This window comes from Bubalus kerabau, chromosome 18 (genome assembly GCF_029407905.1).
Source record: "Bubalus kerabau isolate K-KA32 ecotype Philippines breed swamp buffalo chromosome 18, PCC_UOA_SB_1v2, whole genome shotgun sequence".
Taxonomy (NCBI): domain Eukaryota; kingdom Metazoa; phylum Chordata; class Mammalia; order Artiodactyla; family Bovidae; genus Bubalus; species Bubalus kerabau.
The window spans coordinates 73,629,662-73,650,563 of record NC_073641.1 but is presented as its reverse complement, the minus strand read 5'-3'; the positions used below and the strand labels follow the sequence as shown (position 1 = coordinate 73,650,563).

Sequence of the window (20,902 nt, the reverse complement as noted above, 5' to 3'; positions counted from 1 at the left end):
TCAAGGTGCTCCCAGCATGGCCCCCAAAGCCAGGACTTTGTCATGGGCCACTGCCCAGAGCCAGAGCAGCAGGAAGCCGTGGGACTATCGATTTCTGATATGGACACCGCGCTGCAGAGGGCAAAGGGTTCCCAAGGCAGGGAGGCCATCAGAGGACCCCACATGGGCACCAGGTCATGAGAGAAGCTGGAATGAGTAGCTGGTTCTCATCCCTGGAGGAGAACAGTACTGCCAACACCCTCACTGGGACCACTCTGCACCCCCAGCACGCAGGAGGCTGAGGACCAAGTGCAGCAGCTGCCCCAGGACCCGTCCCCGGATGCTGCCCCTCCCGCCAATGCTTCCCCCCACTGGTCCCCAGGGGCCCCCATGGCCCCCCACCCACCACTGCTGGCCCCCAGGGGCCCCCATGGCCCCCCTGCTGGGGCTGCTCAATGGAGCCCCACCTGTCTGAGGGATCAAGAGTCAGGGTTTCTGCACATTAGAGTGCTTTCTGTTCTGAGGTCACTAGCACGTTACTGTTTTATCCCTTGTAGACTAGGTTTCCTCATCGTATGAGGATAAGGCTAGACCTTTCTGGGCGGCCATAAAGATGAAAGTCAGATTCCTGCAAGGAAGGTGTAATCAGGAAAAGATAAAAGGGCGATAGTGTCATTTATTTTCTTTATACTTAGATTTTCGGCAGGGCCAGCAGGAAGGAGGGACCTGAAAATGCTGGCATCCCAGCCCTTGACCCACGCAGCTCACAGGCTCCCGCTGGGCCCCGTGAGGTCTGGCCGCCCGCGGGCAAGAACACCCCACTGGCCGCCACTGGGGGTGGGGATGGGAGGTCTGGGGCCCGAAAGCCAGTGGCCGGATGATGTGAGAAAACCTGAGGGAAAAGGAGCCTCAACCTCGACCAAAAAGTGCGTTCAGCGATTACAAACCTTTTGTTAAATGTGAGAAAATACTGGAGCAGAAACTGAAGACTCAACGGAGGAGCTGGAGGATGAAGTTAGAGGTCTCTCAGGAGACAGAGGACGAAGACAGAGGAACCAGCGCAGGGGAGGAAATTCAAGAGGAGAAGGCGCACACGTTCTCTCAGGGGAGCTGGCGGGGAGGCTGCCACGGGCTCCAGGTGACCTGCCCACAGGGGCCCCGCACCGTGAGGCAGACACGTGCCCCTGAAGAGCACCATCGCCGGGGAGCGGGGGTCCCCAGCGTGAACCCCGTGGGTCACAGGCTGCTGGGGGCGGTCAGTGTCACCTCCACTACACAGCCAAGCCCGGAGCAGTGGGAGAGTCGCGTCTGTGGAGAATAAGTCCACACAAAGGGGTCTCCCTAAGGCCGAAGGCATGGAGTGCCAGGCGAGGTGCCAGTGGAGGGCAGAGGCTGAGAGCAGGTGCTGGCCTTGCAGAAGGCTGGAAGCAGCGAGCACGGGGCTGGAGGCCGGCAGCCTGGGTCGGGGAGAGGGGGGCATAAATAGGACATTCAGTGTCAGTTCGGAGGAAACTGCACCGCTGACCCCGGATGGCACCTGCTTCAGGAAAACGGACGGGCCCACAGGGGCCAGAACAGCGCGCGTGCTGCCCCCATGGCCACCTTCTGTGTCCTTAAGCGCGAGGGCTGAAGTCTGTGCCGCAAGCCTCCTCGGGAGGCGAGGCGGGGGGTGGGGGGGGGCGCGGTTCGGCTCCGCTCGGCAGGACCGGGCCGAGAGGGTTTCCAGGGGAGACGGTCCTCTGAGGCCCAGACCAGGGTCCACGTCTGCCGCCCGACCCTGGACTTCCCTGCCTGGACAAGACGCTGGAGGCTGTGGCCCCCGCCCCGCACACACCTCAGGGGCCGCGACGGGAGGGGGGCCGGAGCGCGGACCAGGGCGTGGCCGTGGGCCGAGGACCTTGCTCCCGGACGGTGCGTCTCGTTTAACTTTAACTGCCCGCGGTAAGGCTGGGGCCGTGCGGATGTGGCTGACAACAGCCAACCCTGGCCCCGCGGCTCCCGGAGGCGGGCGGGGGCGGTGATGCAGGGGTCCCACGCGCCCCAGGCAGCCCGCCCTCGGACGCGGGCACCGCGGCGGTGGGCGCAGGGCCAGGCTCCTCCAGGGACAGAGCGCGGGGCTGGTCCCCCGCCGGCCCCTCGCCGGCCCCCTCCCTCGGGCCCGCCTCCCTCCTCGCGGAGATGTGCGTTAGGCTCCGAGGCGTCACATCCGCCTCCAGAGAAGTTCCGCGCGTCAGCACCCAAAGGGGCCCCGGGGAAAACGGGGTCCCCATGGAAAGCCTCGGGGTGCCTCTCACAGCCAGTCCCCTGGGTACCCTCTGGGGCCCTGCAGAGACCAGTGCAGGGGTCCCCACCCCCCGCACCAGCTGGACGCCGCGGTGGGGTGGGGCGGGGGAGATGTTGGAAAGAAGGTCCCAGAGCTCAGGGGCGGGAGACCAGGACTTCAACCCTCTCCCCGGTCTGTTGAGAGAGCTGGGCCTTGTCCCTGGGCGGCCGCCATGCGCGCCCACCCTGCACCTTCCCGTGCGCCCTGCGCGAGCACCCCGGGGAAGGCAGAGGGGGTGCTGGGCCGGGAAGGCCTCTGGGCCCCCATGCGTAGGCCGGACTCGGAGCTGAGAGCGCCCGACCTGCAAAACGTTCTTGGTTCTGTCGAGTTAATGAGTAAAAGATTTCCACAAGGGGTGCCACATTCTCCATCCCAGGGCCTGCCCGGAAAAACCACCCACCTTTTCCAGCTTATCCTCTGAAGGTAGGGTGTGGGGGGCTGGGGTACTGCTGAACGTGGGGGTGTGTCCACAGGCCCCACCTCACACGCTCACCCCTGAGGCCTGCTCACTAACTCTACTTTTAAATGGCAGTCAGCTGACCCCTCCCCCCAGATCCTAGCAACAGGGTACTGGAGATCCCAGCACTGAGAGGGTCACTAGTAGTTGGGGTTTGAGGTGCCCCTGCGTGGGGCTGACGCGGGTCCACAGAGGTCACTCCTCACCTGGCTGGCTCCATGCAACACCCTCTCCAGCCACAGACTCAGTGGGTGAAAGCCAGCGCCCTGATGGGGCCGCTAAACCACCCCCACCCCCACCAGGGGGGCTGGAGCTGCAGGGACAGGTGTGGGGGTAGGAGTGCCCGGCCCCACCTTACCCGCACTAGAGGGCCCTGGCCCCGTCCTGGCCGCCACCGTGAGGTCCTGCCTCCCACCACTGACCTCAGACTTAGTGTCTGGAGTCATTGCGTCTGTTTTGTCATTTTCATTTTCATTCAGCCATTATTTGTTGAACTCTTACTAAGCTGGGCGCTGTGCAGGGTGACTACGAGTTCACGGAATGTCCACCAGGCACCTTCTAAGCACCTGTTAAGATGCTGGACCTGGCCGTGTCCAGGGGAGGCTGAAGTTGACAGTTGACAGTGCAGATGGGACCCGCTGCCCTGTAGCCCGAGGCAGGTGCATCACGGCCTCAGACTGCCTTCAGCTTCTGGGAAGCCGGTGAGACCCCTGGTTCTCAGGCCAGTCCCAACACCCCACATCAGAGCTTCTGGGGTAAAGAGGGGACAGCAGCTTGCCTGCAGCAAGGCCTCTTGCCTGTCACAAGGCCTCTTACGTGCAGTGACAGCCCAGGCAGGAGCCAGGCGTGGGGGGCCCTGTGGAGCCTCAAGTCCTATGAGGCTGAAGGCAGCCTCCAGGAACTCAGCCCAGCCGTGCCTACTCAAGGCAGTGCCCACTGCCCACCCCGAAGCCCTGTGAGCCTGGAGCCCCACGAGCCCCGGCCTGGCCCCAGCCTCACCCCAGAAGCTCTGATGTGAACTCTTGGAACTGGCCTGAGAACCAGGGGTCTCACCAGCTTCCCAGAAGCTGAAGGCAGTCTGAGGCCATGACACATCCGCCCGGGGCTGCTGGGTGGCCGGTCCCGAATGAACCGTCAAGGAAGGAGCAGGAGGACGGCTTTGCCACCTCGGGGGTGTGGAAGGGGCGGCAGGCACACTTGACGTTCCTGGGCTCACCCCGCTTGGCCCCCGAGTCCCTGCAGGTGTGGCCAGGGTAGGACATGGCCTCCCAGGAGCCTCCGTCCGAACTGGCTCTGCAAAGCAGCTGGAGGCAGATGGACCCCCACCCCGCCCGCAGGCAGAGCGACAGCAGGCCTGACTCTGTGCAGGGCCCTGCAGCGCCCCCGGGGCACAAGGCCTTATGTCCCCCACTCTCTGGCTACAGGAAGCAGCCTTCATTCCGCCTCCATGACCTTCCCTGAGTTCTAAGGGGCAGATTCAAGCAGTTGTTCATTAGGGAAGGGAGGGGATAGAGACCAGGGAGGGACAATCAAGAGCAGCCTTGGGGCAAGGTCCTGTTTTCCCATCAAGGGACACACACCGGTGTCTCTGAGCCATTCTGCAGATACGGAAACCCCTCCAGGTGGGAGCATTAATGATTAACTATATGCTGCCCGCAAGCATGCAGACCCCAGACCAGTCGGACCTGAAGGCTGACGATGTGAACTCCTACTTAGCTCACCACCCACCCATCAGAAGAATGTCCATGAGCTGATCACGCCCTCTGAACAATTACTGTGAAACGGGTCACTGTCCTCCCCAGTGGGGACACATGGCTTTGGGAGCAGGAGCCCACGGTAGACCCCTTTGCCTGGCAAAGCGATAAAGCTCTCCTTTTCTACTTCACCCCAGACTCTGAGATTCGATTGAGCTCTGGTGCCGGGAAAAGCTAAGTCCTTGACATCAGCTCTGGGGTCCTGCCCTTGGAGGGGATGTCCGGTGACTACTCCTGCTGGAAAGGCCCCTGTGAGCCCAGTACACAACTCTCGGGGGCCAAGCATCCTTCCCCTGCCTCCCCCCCCCACAACAGGCTCCTTGCAGCAGCCCTCCCTGAGGGCCAGCTTCTCCTGCTGCACGGAGGTGCTTCGTGTCCAGGCCAGTGCTCCTGACTGTGTTGGGGTATGTGCGTGCGTGCTAAGTCGCTTAAGTCGTGTCCTACTCTTTGCAGCCCCATGGACTGTAGCCCGCCAGGCTCCCCAGTCCGTGGGATTCTCCAGGCAAGAATACTGGAGTGGGTAGCTATTCCCTCTTCCAGGGGACCTTCCCCACCCAGGGACTGAACCCGTGTCTCCTGTGACTCCTGCATGGCAGGTGGATTCTTTTCTGCTGAGCTACCGGGGCCTGGGGCCAAAAGCAACACAAGCACGCACCAGACCCCGAGCCAGTCTCACACACCTCTCATGGACACTGGCAGGGAGAGCTGGGACCCAGAGGCACATGAGGGGACCTCAGGTCCCCAGGTCCACGGCCACACGGAAGCTAGATCTGAGCTGGTGCCACAGGTGAAACTCTCAACCCACGGGCATGAGCGCACGGCCCCGGGGTGGCCCTGTCCAGCCGGGCCCATGTCGAGCAGGAGCGGGGGCTGAGCTGCACCACGCCCCCTCCGTGCTAGGGCCACGTTCTAGGAGAGTGGCTGTGGAGGCTGAGGGCCCGTGTCCACTCCGGTCCGACATCCAGGCTCGCTAAATCTGAGAAGGAGCAGAGCCCTGTGAGCTGGTGGCCCCTCACCCTCCTCCTTGTCCTGAAAGCTGCTGGAGACAGACGTTTCCAGCTTCCATGTCCTGCCTCTCTTTCCCAGCTGAGAGCTCACAACTGGCTGGACTTCGGCAGGGTATCTCTGCAGGTGGCGAGCTCCCTGGAGCTTCCCGACTTATCCAAGAGGGAAGGGAGCCTGCCCCGCCCTCCTCCACTAGCCCACACCCGGCCTCCCCTGCCCGGGCCACGTCTGCGCCTGAAGCGCAGAGTCTGACTGGGACCTGGCCCACCGGGCTCAAGGCCGGCCCGAGGCCACGCCCCCAGCCTGTCCCCTTCCCCACTGACCCCCCGCAGGCTCCCCAGGTCCTGCTGGCCATCCCTCTCATCAATGCTCTGCTCCCTGGTTGGCGTCTTCGCCCGAACCACCTTCCCCAGCCCCTCTTGCTTTGCCAGCCCCACCCTTTGCGGCCCGTCTTGACTGTCCCCCAGACGGGAAGCCTGCACCCTGGCCACCACCTGACCCCTCAGCCTGGACTCTGACCCCCCGTGTCCAGCGAGCCCCGGGGCCTCTCCATTCTTTCTAGAACGGGCACATAAACACTTGGCCTGCAGGTGTGGACTTGAGACATAGCAGTTCCAAGCACAGACCCCACGACCTTGAGGCACCACCCGGGGCCTCAGCCCTGGCTCCACAGGCTGGTCAGGCTGGCAGAGGTGAGATGGCACCTCACCCCGCCCCAGGGCACAAGGGGCCTGGAGGCCAGAACGTGCCCCCCACAGCCACCTCAGGGCCTTCGCAAGACCCTGGAGCCACCTGAGGGCCACCTGGATCCTGGGCCACCTCAGGCCTAGCTGGACCCTGGGCCACCTGAGGGTCACCTGGACCCTGGGGCCACCTCAGGGCCACCTGGACTCTGGGGCCACCTCAGGCCCAGCTGGACCCTGGGCCACCTGAGGGTCACCTGGACCCTGGGGCCACCTGAGGGCCACCTGGACCCTGGGGCCACCTCAGGGCCAGCTTGACCCTGGGGCCACCTGAGGGCCACCTGGACCCTGGGGCCACCTCAGGGCCAGCTTGACCCTGGGGCCACCTGAGGGCCACCTGGACCCTGGGGCCACCTCAGGCCCAGCTGGACCCTGGGCCACCTGAGGGCCACCTGGACCCTGGGGCCACCTCAGGGCCAGCTGGACCCTGGAGGCACCCACCAGCCGCGGGCTCTCTCCTGCCCAGGCCTCCGCCCGCCCTCCCTGCCCTTGCTGGCACATGGTGCTAGGTCCCGTGGCTGACCTCACCTGCCCCTGGGGACTGACGCACCCTGAGGGAGGTCTGCTCTGTTTTATCAGAAGCCGGGGTACTACCAGGCACGTGGCAGCATTAGTGTTGGCAAAATGAATGTTAAACGAGCGCTAGGAGCTACAGCTGCAAAGAACCCAGCACGTCGGCCTCAGTAATAAACAAACGTTCAGGCCCAGAGGTCATCGCTGCGCGTGCACCCTGGGCCAGGCTTCTCATGGGGGCACGTGAGCTGGCTGTGCAGACGCTGTGGCCCGCGCGTCTGAGCCTGTGGGTCTGCTCTGTCCAGTCTTGTGCCAGAAGGCAGGACTGGGTGTGAATGCACAGAATTTCAGCTCGTGGGGGAGCTGCTATGGGCCAGGCCTCAGGGGTGAGCTGCCCCCGCCGCAGAACCCCAGAACCCCGCCACGCCCACCGGGCTCTGAGTAGGTCCAGCCTTGCAAGCCCACCAGGTGGTCACCGGATGCACCCCTCACGGGAGGCTGTGTGATAATTCGGTTAAGAATTTGACTGAGGAGCTTCAGGAGCCTCTTGCTGGGCCAGCTCCTGGAGGGTTTGCCATGTCTGTCCCTTCACTGTCCAGCGCTGTCCGGCCAAGCACAAGTGTCCGCAGAGACCTGCAGGAGCAGGGCCGGGCGGGCCAGCCTCCAGGCCTGGGGCTCTGTGCCACCTCTGTGGGGCTGCCCTGCCTCAGACAGAAGGCCTGGGTGCTGAGGGGTGACCTGAGGGCCCATCTGATGGGTTCTGCAGGCAGGGCTGGTGGGGAGAGTGACCTTCGCAGGCCCCTGGGTTTCCCTGGCACCCCTCTGACCCCCCGCCCTGAACAGATGGAGGGAGACAGACTTCCCAGCATGAGAGGGGTGGAGCAGGGACAGGAGACCATGGGCAGGGTCGGCGAGGGGGGTTTGGATGGAGCAGGCACAGGTGTGCAGCCACCCTGGCGAAGCGGGTTTCTCTCAGGAGCACACCCAGGCCACCCTCAAGGCTTCCTGGTGCGGGGGTGAGGCCCCCAGCTGAGCCCCCCTCAGCCCGGGGAGGACCCCACAGCCTGGGCCCCAGTGCGGGGAAGTCAGTCCCTGGGCCCAGCAGGGGCAGAGACAGAAGAGCCCCTTCCCTGAGGGATGGCGGGGTGGGCGGAGGAGGGCCCAGGGGAGCTGGCCCTGGCTTGCGGGGACCCTGGTTGCTCCATGCTCCCGCTAAGGGGGCTGGGACGCTGGGCAGACGATGCGGGGTCCGGTCGGGCACGGGCCGGGAGGGCCCAGCAGAGGGGTCAGCAAGCTCGGGCCCCTGTCTTGTAGTCCCGTGTGGTTCTCTTGGACGCCCTTGTGGGAAGCTGCCAGACAGACTGCTCCCCAGGGCGTCCCGTCTGCCGAGCAGGCAGGACTGGGGTGTCAGCACCTCCCAACCTTTGCCCCTCGTCCCTGGGACACTCCAGAGAGACACCTTAGCTCCAAATGCCGATTGTTTTACAGCCGCAGTAATCCTCCTGCAGGCGGTTCCTGAGAAGGGAGACTTTACAACTTCAGCACAGGGACGCCGGCCCTGAGGCAGCTCCAGGGAGCGGCCCTGATCCCAGGCCTTGGCCAAAGGGCCTTGGTCCATCTGTCCTGCCAGGCTGGGGTCCACTAGGGCCCACGGGTTCGTCTACACCAGGGAGCACCCACCAAGCTGTCCTGCGGCTCACCCAGCCTTTCCCGGTCACCCCCTCCTCCAGACCCTCTCACAGACCCCCTCAGGGGTGTGAGGAAAATTCAGTGGGAGCCACAGGAGGAGGGTGCTCCCGCAGGAAAGAGGAATAGGGGCTGGACACAGCAGTGGGGTGCTGATAGGACCAGGGCCGTCAGCCGTGAGTGCAGAGTCCTCGCTACTGCACCACTGGGGAATTCCCACAGGCGCCTGGTTTCGACTCCAGGAGGTCAGCACTGTCCGCCACTCCCCAAAGCCCGGGAGCACGCCTCGGGGCCCGTGCTGGTGCCCAGGGCCCACACCAGTGCCCGGGGCCCACACCGGCGCCCGGGGGCCACACCGGCACCCAGGGGCCACACCGGCGCCCGGAGGCTGCCCTTGAGAGAAACCACTGACGTGGCATCCAGTCAGCACAGAGGCCCTGGGTGTCCCAGCGCGGGGGTCTGTGCCCCCTCCCCTGGCAAGGGCTGGGCCGGGCCGCAGTCGCGCTGACCCAGTGAGAAGCTGCGCTGACAGTTTCCAAGTGCCAGGCGCCGGGGCCCGGGGAGCAGAGCCTGGTGGATGAGGAGCTGTGACCCCAAGGCTGGAGTCCAGCGGGCACACGGACAGGAGAGGGGCTCACGTCTCCAGGGGCCAGGCTGCTGCGGCCTCTGAGTCCCAGGTCTGGGCGGGGCTGGGGGTGTGTGTGAAGAGGGTCACGCCCGAGGCCCCCAGCTACTCCTCAGGGTGCCCAGGGGACCCTTCTGATTAGGAAAGATTCCCCCTGCGCCCCCTGCAGAGCCCCTTCCTCCCAGGCTGGTGAAGAGGGAGGAGGCGACTGAACCCCTTGCAAACCCAGGGGCCGCGTGGGCAGGGCCAAGGCCTCCGAGGACCACCACGGCTGGGGCCTCCGCCCCTGCCAGCCCCCGACCCAAGCCGCCTCCTCTGAAGCCAGGGGGCCCACAGGCACTCGTCTTCCCTGGAGTGTTTCTGCTGGGGTCGGGCGGGGGTGGCTTGGGGGCCGCCCTGAGAGGGGCGGTGGGGAGGGAGGTGGTGAATCCCCGCCTGCCCCTGTGGCTGCTGGCTCAGGGGGAGAAAGCAGCTCCCAGCAGCTCCGGCCAAAAATCAGTGCTGCCCTCACCCCCTGCCCCCCGCCCTGGGAACGCCGCGTCCAGGCGGGAGGGCAGGGGAGGGGGGTCCTGCCCTCTGCCCACCTCTAGGCCCTGGTTCTGGAAGCTGCCCGGATACCCCATCCCAGGCGGACCCCCATTCAGTGTGGCCCCAGCTTCAGGATCCAACTCGGCCGATGTGGGCCCACGGAGCATCGGCCCCCAGGGGAGGCGAAGGAGACAGAACAGGAAGAGGAAGAAGGAGTCCAGCCTGCTCCGAGGCCCCAGTGGGTCCTGGTCAGTGGCTGCAGACTCAAGACCCCCGGGGAGCACGTCACCCACCCAGGGCCCCGGGCTGGCCGAGAAGGAGGACTTGCCCCCCGTGGGGTCCCCAGGCACATGGGTACTTGGAGGTGGCTGGGTGCGGGTGGGGAGGCCTGGCGGGGCTGCAAGGGGGGGGACCAGCTGAGGGGCCAGGAGGGGACAGAGCTGGAAGGAGGGGCTCCGGACGTGGGGTCACAGGACGCCCAGGCGCGGGCCCTGGGGACCCACGGGAGTCGGTGCATCAGGTCCCGGAGGACGGGGCGAGGCTGGGAGGGGCCTGGGCACGGGGCGTGGGCCCGGCTTGCGTTCTACGATGAGAAAGCGGGGAGGGGGAGCCACCAAATGCAGGGCAGCACGGGGGCCCAGGGCAGAGGGCAGCCCCTCAGGTCTCTCTGGGGCCCCCCTCAGTTTCCTTGGCGTGCCCACCCAAGCCTCCCCCAATGTCTGCCTCGCGCCCCCTCAAGTGGAACCAGCAGTTCCCCTCAGGTGGAGCTGTTGAAAGGGCAAGGGGTGGGGCAGGAAGACCCCCCTCAAGACTCAGGACGGAGCAGGCTGGAGAAGGCAGCACCCTCCCAGAGAAGGTCCCCTCGGGAGGTGTGCCTGGGAGACATGGGGCAGGCTCTTCCTGGAGAGTAACACCGGCCCTCCACGTGCATGCCCCGCGTCTGGACCCGGGCTGGACTTGCACAGAAAGTTTTGTGCAATTTGCTCCCAGAGGAGCCTCAGGTCAGGGTGCTCCTAGAGCCCCGGGGAGGCTGGACCTGCCCAGCAAGTGACCAGTGTTGGTAGGTTCCCCGAGGCAAAGACATCCAGGGCAGACTTAGCATGTGAGACCATATCCCCTTGCTCACATTTCACTTCTGACATCAGGAACTCCCACAAAAAGCCAGCGAGTGGAGGGCACTCAAGGCCAGGTAGGCAGGGCCAGGGAACTGAACAGACTTCAGAGTGGTAAGGAAGAGACCAGAGAGCTTGAAGAAATAGAAAGACGTGACGGACTTAAAAGGAAGCTGGTTGCAGAGCGGACACACGCAGGCGAGGCTGAAGCAGAAGCAATCTGTAACCAGCCGCCACCAGGAACCCCCCAAGCCAGGTCCAGAGTCCTCGGACAGACTCTCCCCAGAGCCTGCCCCTCCCATCCTGCTGAGGAGGCCGTGCCCTCCAGACCCCCATTTGGAAACCACTGCTGACCCGTCCCAGTCCCGGCTGTTCTGTGAGTGTGTGGGGGTGTCCTCAGACCCCCCGCCAACAGAGTTTCCCCCGCTTCACTTGCTAAGACACACACGCCATCACATGTCCACCACCCCGGAAGACCCTCCCTGGTGTGGAAACTTTGGTCCTCAGCTGCTCCTGAGAAAGCTGACCTTCCTGTCACCTTGCCTGGAGTTTCCTGCAATTCCCACTTTGCCGGCTCAGTGGAGCAAGTCAAGAGAAGAGCGATCTTTCAGACCAGGATTTTTAATAGAGAAACACTGTCAATGGAAAACTCGCTCCTATAAATAGGATTTCACTGCACTTCATGTTGAGTGGCACCGTTTTTCTTTCTGCACTGGGGACGGAGTGCTCCAGCGCTGGAAGGCAAGGACATTCCCTCCGTCCTACACTAACGACCCGGACAAGCCCAACACACAGAAAAGCTGGCTGCCGGAGCCCCAGCGCGGAGTAACCATGGACGTCTGCGGGCAGAAGGAGCCGGGACTGCGGAGACCCGGGAGCCAGGGACGGGAAGAGGCTGCGCCCGCCCGGCCAGGACCAGGTTCCTGTCGGCCACGCGCAACGCGCTCCGGGTCCGGCCAGGCTCGCCGGTCTCTGAGCCTCTGCCTGCGCTACCTGAGTCCCAGGACTGGCCGCTGCGGTCCCCGACCTGACCTCCCGGAAGCCGGCTGAGACGCGCCCCTTCCACAGGGAAGACCGCGGAGCCGGCGGAGCCGGGGAGGAAGGCGGCGCGGACGGCCAGCTGTTACCTGGGGGCGCAGGAGGGGGCCTGCAGAGCCTGCGGCCCGCCACCGCGCCCGCGGAGCCCCGGGCAGCTTACCGATCTTGGCCAGGCTGGCCACGAGGATCCACAGCGCGATGATGTACGGGTCCTGGACGTGGTGCCATTTGAAGGTGACCACCTGGAAGCCCTGTGTCCCCCCGTGCGCGCCGCCGGGCTCCTCCTCCACGCCCCGCGCTCGCGGCAGCTCGCCCAGCGCCAGCAGCAGCGCCAGCAGGACCCCCCATCCGGGACCCGGAGCCCAGCGCCCCAACATCTCTGTGGTCGCTCAGCGCCTTGTCCGGATGCTCATGACGCGGGAGCCCTGGTGCGCTCGGCGGGACGCTCGCGGAACTCGCGTTGGGCTGCGCGGAGCCGAGCCCGCTCTGGGTACAGGCTGCTGTCCGGATCCCCGCCCGCCGGGGTGGCCTTTAATCCGGCGGCCCCCTCCCGCCCCGGGGCGGAGCCTTCCCGCCCGCCCCGCGCTCACGCGAGCGCAGACCCAGCCGCCGGCTCTCTGCCAGCCCGCCCGCCGCCGGCGCACACCCACCCGGCCCGGCCGGCCGCCTGTCCCAGCTTCCCACCGGCGCGCCCCCTGCCCCTCATCCGCCGCTCCGTCCTCGCCCCGCGCGCTCCTCCTCCCGCCCTCCTGGGACCCGGGCGGAGGGCGCAGCCTCGCTAGCCGCCTCGCCATGAGGGGGAGGGCAGCGCGGGAGGGGCTGGGGTCGGGGGCCCGGGATCCCCGCGTCGGGGTCGGGGCGCGGTGCCTTGGGCGCCCCTCGGCGGCCCTTGACCGGCTTCCAGAGGTGCCCGGGCCGCTGTGGGCACCACTGCGGGCGCTCCTTAGCCCTCCAGGCCGTGCGAGGGGCCCTCCGGAGCCTCCCGGCAGCCTGCCGGGCAGGGGCTAGGCCTCCAGCCGCCTGCTGTTGTGTCCACCTGGAACCTGTGTTTCCTGATGGGAGCCCCTGGGCGACAAACCGGGGCCTCCCCCCAGAGCCTCGGGTGGGTGGAACCAAGCCCCTCTGCCCTCCCCACCGGGGGCTCCCCTCCTCCTTTCTTGAGGGCCCCTCCCTCTGACCTGGGAGCTCCGCGCTGCCCCCCATCCCTGGACCTCCAGTGGAGGGACTCTGGGGCCCTTTCTCCCCCAGGGCTTGGCCAGCTCCACCACCAGGCCTCAGCCCCGGCCAGCCTCTGCTGCCAGCTGGACGGCGCACCTGGCCCGGGAGAGGCACACGCTGCCGCCCTGTCTCCCAGAGCCCACCACGGCTCCTCTGCCAGTGGCTCCCCCAGGACTCAGAAGCAGGCGCCCACCTCCAGGCGCCCACCTCCAGTCCCCCGGCCTCCAGGCCCCCAGCCTCCAGTCCCCCGGCCTCCAGGCCCCCGGCCTCCAGTCCCCCGGCCTCCAGGCCCCCGGCCTCCAGCTCCCTGGCCTCCAATCCCCCGGCCTCCAATCCTTCAGCCTCCAGTTCCCCCAGCCTCCAGGCCCCTGGCCTCTAGTTCCCCCCCCACCCCAGCCCACCTGCAGGCCTCCAGGCCCCTGGCCTCTGGTCCTTCAGCCCCCAGTCCCTCTGGCCTCCGGGCCCCCAGCCTCCAAGCCCCCAGCATACCCTCCACAGCACCTTCAGAACTCCCCAAAGCCTGCCGGCTGCTCAGTGCCTGTGGCCAGCCCACAGCGGCTCAGAGCCCTGCGCCTCCTTCAGCGGCCTGTCTGCTCCTGTGGGCCCCGCTCTGAGAGGACAGGCCCCGGCCCCTCCCTGAGCCCCTCAGCGCCTGCCCTGGGGACCCCCCTCAGCGTCCCCGCTGCTTCCTGAGGCGCCTGCTCTCATGTCACCTTCTCCTCCTGCCGCTGCTAATCTCAGCTCACAGGGGTGACTCAGGTCTCCCCTCCTCCAGGCTCCGGGCAGGTCTGCTGTCCCCATGGGAACATCTTTCCACAAGTGAAGGGCTCCACAAAGGCCCTGAAACTGCCCAACACACAGAGCCCCTGGGAGATGCTGGTTGGATGCAGGGACAGACAGGTGGGCAGATGCGTGGGTGTGGAGGTGGGTGGGGGCATCTTTTAATACCTGAGTCTGTGTCAGGGTCCCAGGAGACTTGAACACTGTGACTACCCCTTGGGTCGTCCCCTGTTTCTTGCTGGTGGGAAGTGGCCACCAGTGGTGTGGTGGAGAGAAAGCAAGTTCAAATTCTGCTCCATGGGGGAGCTTGCTGAGTGGCTGAGCTCTGAGTGGTGGGTGAAGCTGGCTGGCTCTTTGGGAAGATGCTGCCAAGGGCCTCAGTGCTCCCTGGGTGTCCCTCTGCCTTGAGGTAGCCTGGGGGTCCTGGCAGGGGGAGGAAGGCCAGCCTCAAAGGTTGCCATGAGCACGGGGTGGGGGTGGCCCCCAGCAGCAGGAACACGGCCCAAGCACTGGGCTGTGGCGGCTCAGCCGTGGCCGTGTGTCTGTCCCCAGCTCCACCCTCAGCCTCCTGTCCCAGAGACAGCCATCGAACCAGCTCGGGTGCTTGCAGCCCAGTCCACGCCGTTCCTTTCTTGGGGCTCCGAGCGAAGCCTTCAGGAAGAGTGGCCTCTGCGTGTTCCCATCACACAGGACACTCCCATCCCTGCTGGGATGATGCGTGCCCCGTGTGTCCTGTCAGCCCCTGGGGTTTGGTCCCCCGTCCTAAGAACTCACGGCATTCCTCCTGAGAGGGGCTGCTCTGAGACCCACGGAGCCGTTCAAGGGGCAGAAGAGCAGAGTGTTACTGTGTGGACTCACAGATTCTGCAGTGCCATTGTTGGCCATGGCCAGGGTGTTACAGAGGTGACCAAAGGCTGCCAGGGACAGAGGAAGGGAAGCGAGCCCCTGCAGTGGTGGGTGAGCCCTGGGGCAGCTTGTGCAGCGGGCAGCGCTCAGGTGAGGAATCTGGCTGCGTGGCTGTGTTTGTGGGCATCTGCAGGATGAATGCATCTCCAGGGTGGATGGTCTGAGAACCATGCCAGCCTCCCCAGAGAGCCTGGTCAGCATCACGGTGTGGGGTGTGCACCGTCCCCTCCTGACCCCTCCCGACCCCGCGCCCAGCTGCCGGCCCCTCCCCCGACCACTTCTCCAGTGTCAGCCCTGGACTGCGGCCGTGGGTGGGTGGGCAGCCTCTAACAGGGTATGTGGTTTTAGGCAGGGTTGCAGCCTGCCCTGGTCCCAGGCTGCCATCTACAGAGGGACAAGTGGCAAGACCAAGTGCACCCAGAGGGCTGTTTGCATTTTGGGGGGGGGTGCCTTGAGAAGCGTCCTCAGGACCCTGATGACCGCCCTGCTCACAGCGGCCTTCAGACAGCCATGAGCCACCCCCTCTGCCCGCCTCCCCTCCGTCCCCCCAGCCTGGGTCACCAGGGGGTCTGCCTGCAGAGGCGTGGCCTCAGAAAGAAGCGCCCCAGATGGGATGGGGTAATCATCAGAAACCTGTTTTCTCACAGGATTGGAGTCTGGGAGTCCACGGTCAAGCCCGACAGGGCTTGGTTCTGGTGATGAGCCCCCACGTGGCCTTTCCTCAGCCCTGGGGTTGGACTCACACTCCCGTCACTGCCAGGTCCCACCACCAGACCCGGGTCCAAGGTGGGATGGAGTTTCCAGGGCTCATGGGCCCCGCAGGGCGATGCACAGTCCGCACTTCAGGGGCTGGGCTGAGTGCAGACCCTGACCTCGACCAGGGGCCATGCCAATCCTCCCCCTCCCTGGACCCTGCCCGCAGCCCGTGCTCCTGGGACCCATGAAAACCCCTCAGTTGGGGGCACCTTGGACCTCATACCTGGTGACCTGCCCCCCCCCCAGCCCCCAGGCCAGCCCACGGAGCCCAGGACAGCCTGACTTCTGGACTCACCCTGTGACCACCAACAGAGACCAAAAGAGCCTTCACTAAAATGGAAAATCCACTCTGGCCAAGAAAGGCAAGAAGAAAAGTGTAGCAAACTTAGAACCGAGTGAGTTTTATTACTCATCTGTCATCATAAGTAGTATCTTCAATCACTGAATAGTTAGTGGAGAATCTCTGAGAGGCTGTCCCGAGGCCAGGACCTGTCAAGGGCACCTGCCCGCTGTCTTCAGAGAGAGAACAGAAGGGCTAGGAATGGGAGGGGAGAGCAAACTGGCCATCTTGGCAGGTGAGATTGCTGCCCACAGGCAACATCCCAAGAACTTGGACACACAGTTAGAATTAAACAGTGGATGTGCAAGGCTGCCAGCTGCAAACCGCCTCCAGCTCTGCCCCCAGCAGCAAATTCTTTAGGAAGTGAAAGCTAATTGAAAAGTACTATTTACACAACATCAAACGTAAGAAATACCTCTGGAAAACTCCAGACGTGCAAGATATGCAAGACGCTGTGCGAGAATTCTCCAGGGACTTTTCTAGGCGCAAAAGCTTTATAGATTTAATTTCATCCATCAATCTCAGACTGTTCAGACTTTGTGTTTTGTCTGTGTCCATGTTGGTAAATTGAATTTTCAAGGATTTTGCCTTTTCATCAAAAACATCGTGTTTATTTGATGCAGAGCTCACCAGAGTGTTGCTTTTTTTTGTTATTTGTTTCTCCGCGGCTGTGCCTGGTCTTAGTGCCGTGTGGGCTCTTCTTTAGTTGCGCCGAGTCAGGCTGCTGTCTCGACGTGGCGTGCTGGTGTTCACGGTGGAGCCCAGGCGCTAGGACTCTCGGGGCTCAGTAGTTGTGGCTCCTGGCTTGGCTGCTCCACTGCTGTGGGATCTTCCCAGACCAGGGACTGAACCCGTGTCTCCTGCATTGGCAGGCGGATCCTTCACCACTGAGCCACCGGGGAAGCCGCCATCGTGTTTTGCGATCCCTTTTAAGTCTGCACGTTTCTGGGTGACGTGCCGCTCTGCTTGCTCCTGCTGGTGACTCCCGTCTTCCCCCTCGAAGGGGTGAGCCCTGCTGGGGGCTTGTCCATATCCAGAGCCTGCTCGGCGCCCCGGCTCCGGCCCTGCTGACGCTCTCTGCCGTCCTCCTTCTGCTTCAGAGACATGACTGTCACTTTCTTTCTTTCTCTGCTTTTCTCTGATGCTCTCTTTCTAGCTTCTTGAACTGAAACCTTAGTTCACTGATTTTCAGTGTTTCTCTTTTTTAATGTATGACTTTTCCAGTAAAAAAAAGTTGTAAAGCTTCCCCTGAAAACTACTTTTCTGCATTCTGGTGGATTTAATATGTTGTGCTTTTCCTTATCAGTTCAAAATATTTTCTGATTTCCATTGTCGTTTCTCCTTTGACAAAGGTCACTTAGATGTGTGAGGCTTATGTGGCAATCGCTAAATTCCCAAATATTTGGGGGCAGGGTGTTTCCTGCTGTCTTTCTGTCACTGAAATCTAATAAAAAATTCCAGCATGGCCAGACAATGCACAGCATGTGTTTTCAGCCCTTCCACGTTTGTTAAACCTCTGTTTGTGATTTAGAGTCTGGGCTGTTTTGGTAAATATTCCACGGACGCTTGATAAAAGTGTGTATTCTGCAGTTGAAGGATGTAGCATTCCATTATTAGTCCATTTGGTCAAGTTGATTAATTGTGTTGTTCAAGTCTGTACTTTTACTAATTTCAGTACCTGAGAGAAATGCTAAAACCTTCTTCTCTGGAGGAGAATTGTCTGTGCTTCAGTCTGTCAGCTTCTGCTCTCTGTGTTCAAGCCGTGTTGCAGGACGGCTGTGTCCTCGTGGACGGCCCCCTCCTCTCTCCTAACGCTCCTGCCTGACGTCTCCTCCGGCGCCCTGCAGACACTTTTGATGATGTGTGCGTGGAGCACCCTGCTCCTTTCTTTGGCTTTCAACCTGTGTCTTTATTTTCCAAGTGCGTCGTTGGTTTTTTCGTCGGGTCTGACGGGGTTTATGTTCGTGCACGTACCTGTAACCAGCGTGTGTGACTGGTGACCGTGGGTCAGGGCCCAGGCATTGCCAGGGGGCCTCCTGCCGCGCGCTTGGGCAGCAGGCGTCCGTCTCTCGGCCGCCACAGCGCTCACCCAGGGCTCAGCTCCACTCTGTTCTGTCGCTTGCTCAGGCTTAGCTCAAATGCCTCCATGCGCACAAATGTTTTCTTCTGCCTTTGGGACTCATTCATTTCCCAGGAATTTCTTTATTCACTTCCCGTCAGCAAAGGTTATCTTGACCCGCTAGGCTGTGTGCGTAGCAGCGACACCCCAGCTGCCCAGTCAACCCACGGGAAGTGGGTCCTTGCACATGCGTGTCAGAACAGCACAGCAGAGCCCTGGAGACACAAGCAGGGCTGGCCTTGGCAGCGGTGGCCACACGGGGACCCCCCATCCGAGTTCCCGTGGTCCCTGCTCACTCGCCCCTGCCCTGCTGTGTTCCGAGTCGCTGTTCATGCAGATCTAGGGTGTTGTTATATTATATTCCTTGCAGCCAAAGATGGAGAAGCTCTATCAGAGAGAGATCAGTTGCTCAGTAGTGTCCAACTCTTTGCGACCCCATGAATCGCAGCACACCAGGGCTCCCTGTCCATCACCAACTCCCGGAGTTCACTCAGACTCATGTCCATCGAGTCAGTGATGCCATCCAGCCATCTCATCCTCTGTCGTCCCCTTCTCCTCCTGCCCCCAATCCCTCCCAGCATCAGAGTCTTTTCCAATGAGTCAGCTCTTCGCATGAGGTGGCCAAAGTACTGGAGTTTCAGCTTTAGCATCATTCCTTCCAAAGAAATCCCAGGGCTGATCTCCTTCAGAATGGACTGGTTGGATCTCCTTGCAGTCCAAGGGACTCTCAAGAGTCTTCTCCAACGCCACTGTTCAAAAGCATCAATTCTTCGGTGCTCAGCCTTCTTCACAGTCCAACTCTCACATCCATACATGACCACAGGAAAAACCATAGCCTTGACTAGACAGACCTTTGTTGACAAAGTAATGTCTCTGCTTTTGAATATGCTATCTAGGTTGGTCGTAACTTTCCTTCCAAGGAGTAAGTGTCTTTTAATTTCATGGCTGCAGTCACCATCTGCAGTGATTTTGGAGCCCCAAAAATAAAGTCTGACACTGTTTCTACTGTTTCCCCATCTATTTCCCATGAAGTGACGGGACCGGATGCCATGATCTTCGTTTTCTGAATGTTGAGCTTAAGCCAACTTTTTCACTCTCCTCTTTCACTTTCATCAAGAGGCTTTTTAGTTCCTCTTCACTTTCTGCCGTAAGGGTGGTGTCATCTACATATCTGAGGTTATTGATATTTCTCCCGGCAATCTTGATTCCCGTTTGTGTTTCTTTCAGTCCAGCGTTTCTCATGATGTACTCTGCATATAAGTTAAATAAGCAGGGTGACAATATACAGCCTTGATGTACTCCTTTTCCTATTTGCAACCAGTCTGTTGTTCCATGTCCAGTTCTAACTGTTGCTTCCTGACCTGCATACAAATTTCTCAAGAGGCAGGTCAGGCGGTCTGGTATTCCCATCTCTTTCAGAATTTTCCACAGTTTATTGTGATCCAAACAGTCAAAGGCTTTGGCATAGTCAATAAAGCAGAAATAGATGTTTTTCTGGAACTCTCTTGCTTTTTCCATGATCCAGCAGATGTTGGCAATTTGGTCTCTGGTTCCTCTGCCTTTTCTAAAACTAGCCTGAACATCAGGAAGTTCATGGTTCACATATTGCTGAAGCCTGACTTGGAGAATTTTGAGCATTACTTTACTAGCGTGTGAGATGAGTGCAATTGTGCAGTAGTTTGAGCATTCTTTGGCATTGCCTTTCTTTGGGATTGGAATGAAAACTGACCTTTTCCAGTCCTGTGGCCACTGCTGAGTTTTCCAAATTTGCTGGCATATTGAGTGCAGCACTTTCACAGCATCATCTTTCGGGATTTGAAATAGCTCAACTGGAATTCCTTCCCCTCCACTAGCTTTGTTCGTAGTGATGCTTTCTAAGGCCCACTTGACTTCACATTCCAGGATGTCTGGCTCTAGGTGAGTGATCACACCATGGTGATTATCTGGGTCGTGAAGACCTTTTTTGTACAGTTCTTCTGTGTATTCTTGCCACCTCTGCTTAATATCTTCTGCTTCTGTTAGGTCCATACCATTTCTGTCCTTTATCGAGCCCATCTTTGCATGAAATGTTCCTTTGGTATCTCTGATTTTCTTGAAGAGATCTCTAGTCTTTCCCATTCTGTTGTTTTCCTCTATTTCTTTGCACTGATCGCTGAGGAAGGCTTTCATATCTCTCCTTGCTATTCTTTGGAACTCTGCATTCAGATGCTTATATCTTTCCTTTATTCCTTTGCTTTTCGCTTCTCTTCTTTTCACAGCTATTTGTAAGGCCTCCCCAGACAGCCATTTTGCTTTTTTGCATTTCTTTTTCATGGGGATGGTCTTGATCCCTGTCTCCTGTACAATGTCACGAACCTCATTCCATAGTTCATCAGGCACTCTGTCTATCATCTAGGCCCTTAAATCTCTTTCTCACTTCCACTGTATAATCATAAGGGGTTTGATTTAGGTCATACCTGAATGGTCTAATGGTTTTCCCTACTTTCTTCAATTTCAGTCTGAATTTGGCAATAAGGAGTTCATGATCTGAGCCACAGTCAGCTCTTGGTCTTGTTTTTGCTGACTATATAGAGCTTATCCATCTTTGGCTGCAAAGAATATAATCAATCTGATTTTGGTGTTGACCATCTGGTGATGTCCATGTGTAGAGAAGCTCTATACAGTCAACAAAAACAAGACCAGGAGCTCACTGTGGCTCAGATCATGAACTCCTTATTGCCAAATTCAGACTGAAATTGAAGAAAGTAGGGAAAACCATTAGACCATTCAGGTATGACCTAAATCAAACCCCTTATGATTATACAATGGAAGTGAGAAATAGATTTAAGGGCCTAGATGATAGACAGAGTGCCTGATGAACTATGGAATGAGGTTCGTGACATTGTACAGGAGACAGGGATCAAGACCATCCCCATGAAAAAGAAATGCAAAAAAGCAAAATGGCTGTCTGGGGAGGCCTTACAAATAGCTGTGAAAAGAAGAGAAGCGAAAAGCAAAGGAATAAAGGAAAGATATAAGCA

At 60.9% G+C, this 20,902-nt stretch overlaps 1 protein-coding gene across 2 annotated transcripts in view; it reads right to left on the bottom strand.

The window, feature by feature from the left end:
• SLC9A3 (solute carrier family 9 member A3) overlaps positions 1–12,165 on the bottom strand; it is a 34,146-nt gene extending 21,981 nt beyond the window's left edge. For both annotated transcript variants that reach the window (XM_055554734.1, XM_055554735.1), the window contains exon 1: positions 11,924–12,165. In XM_055554734.1, the coding sequence (XP_055410709.1) occupies positions 11,924–12,140 (217 nt within the window). In that variant the 5' untranslated portion in view covers positions 12,141–12,165. The remainder of the gene's footprint in view (positions 1–11,923) is intronic.
• Positions 12,166–20,902: the final 8,737 nt, after the last annotated feature.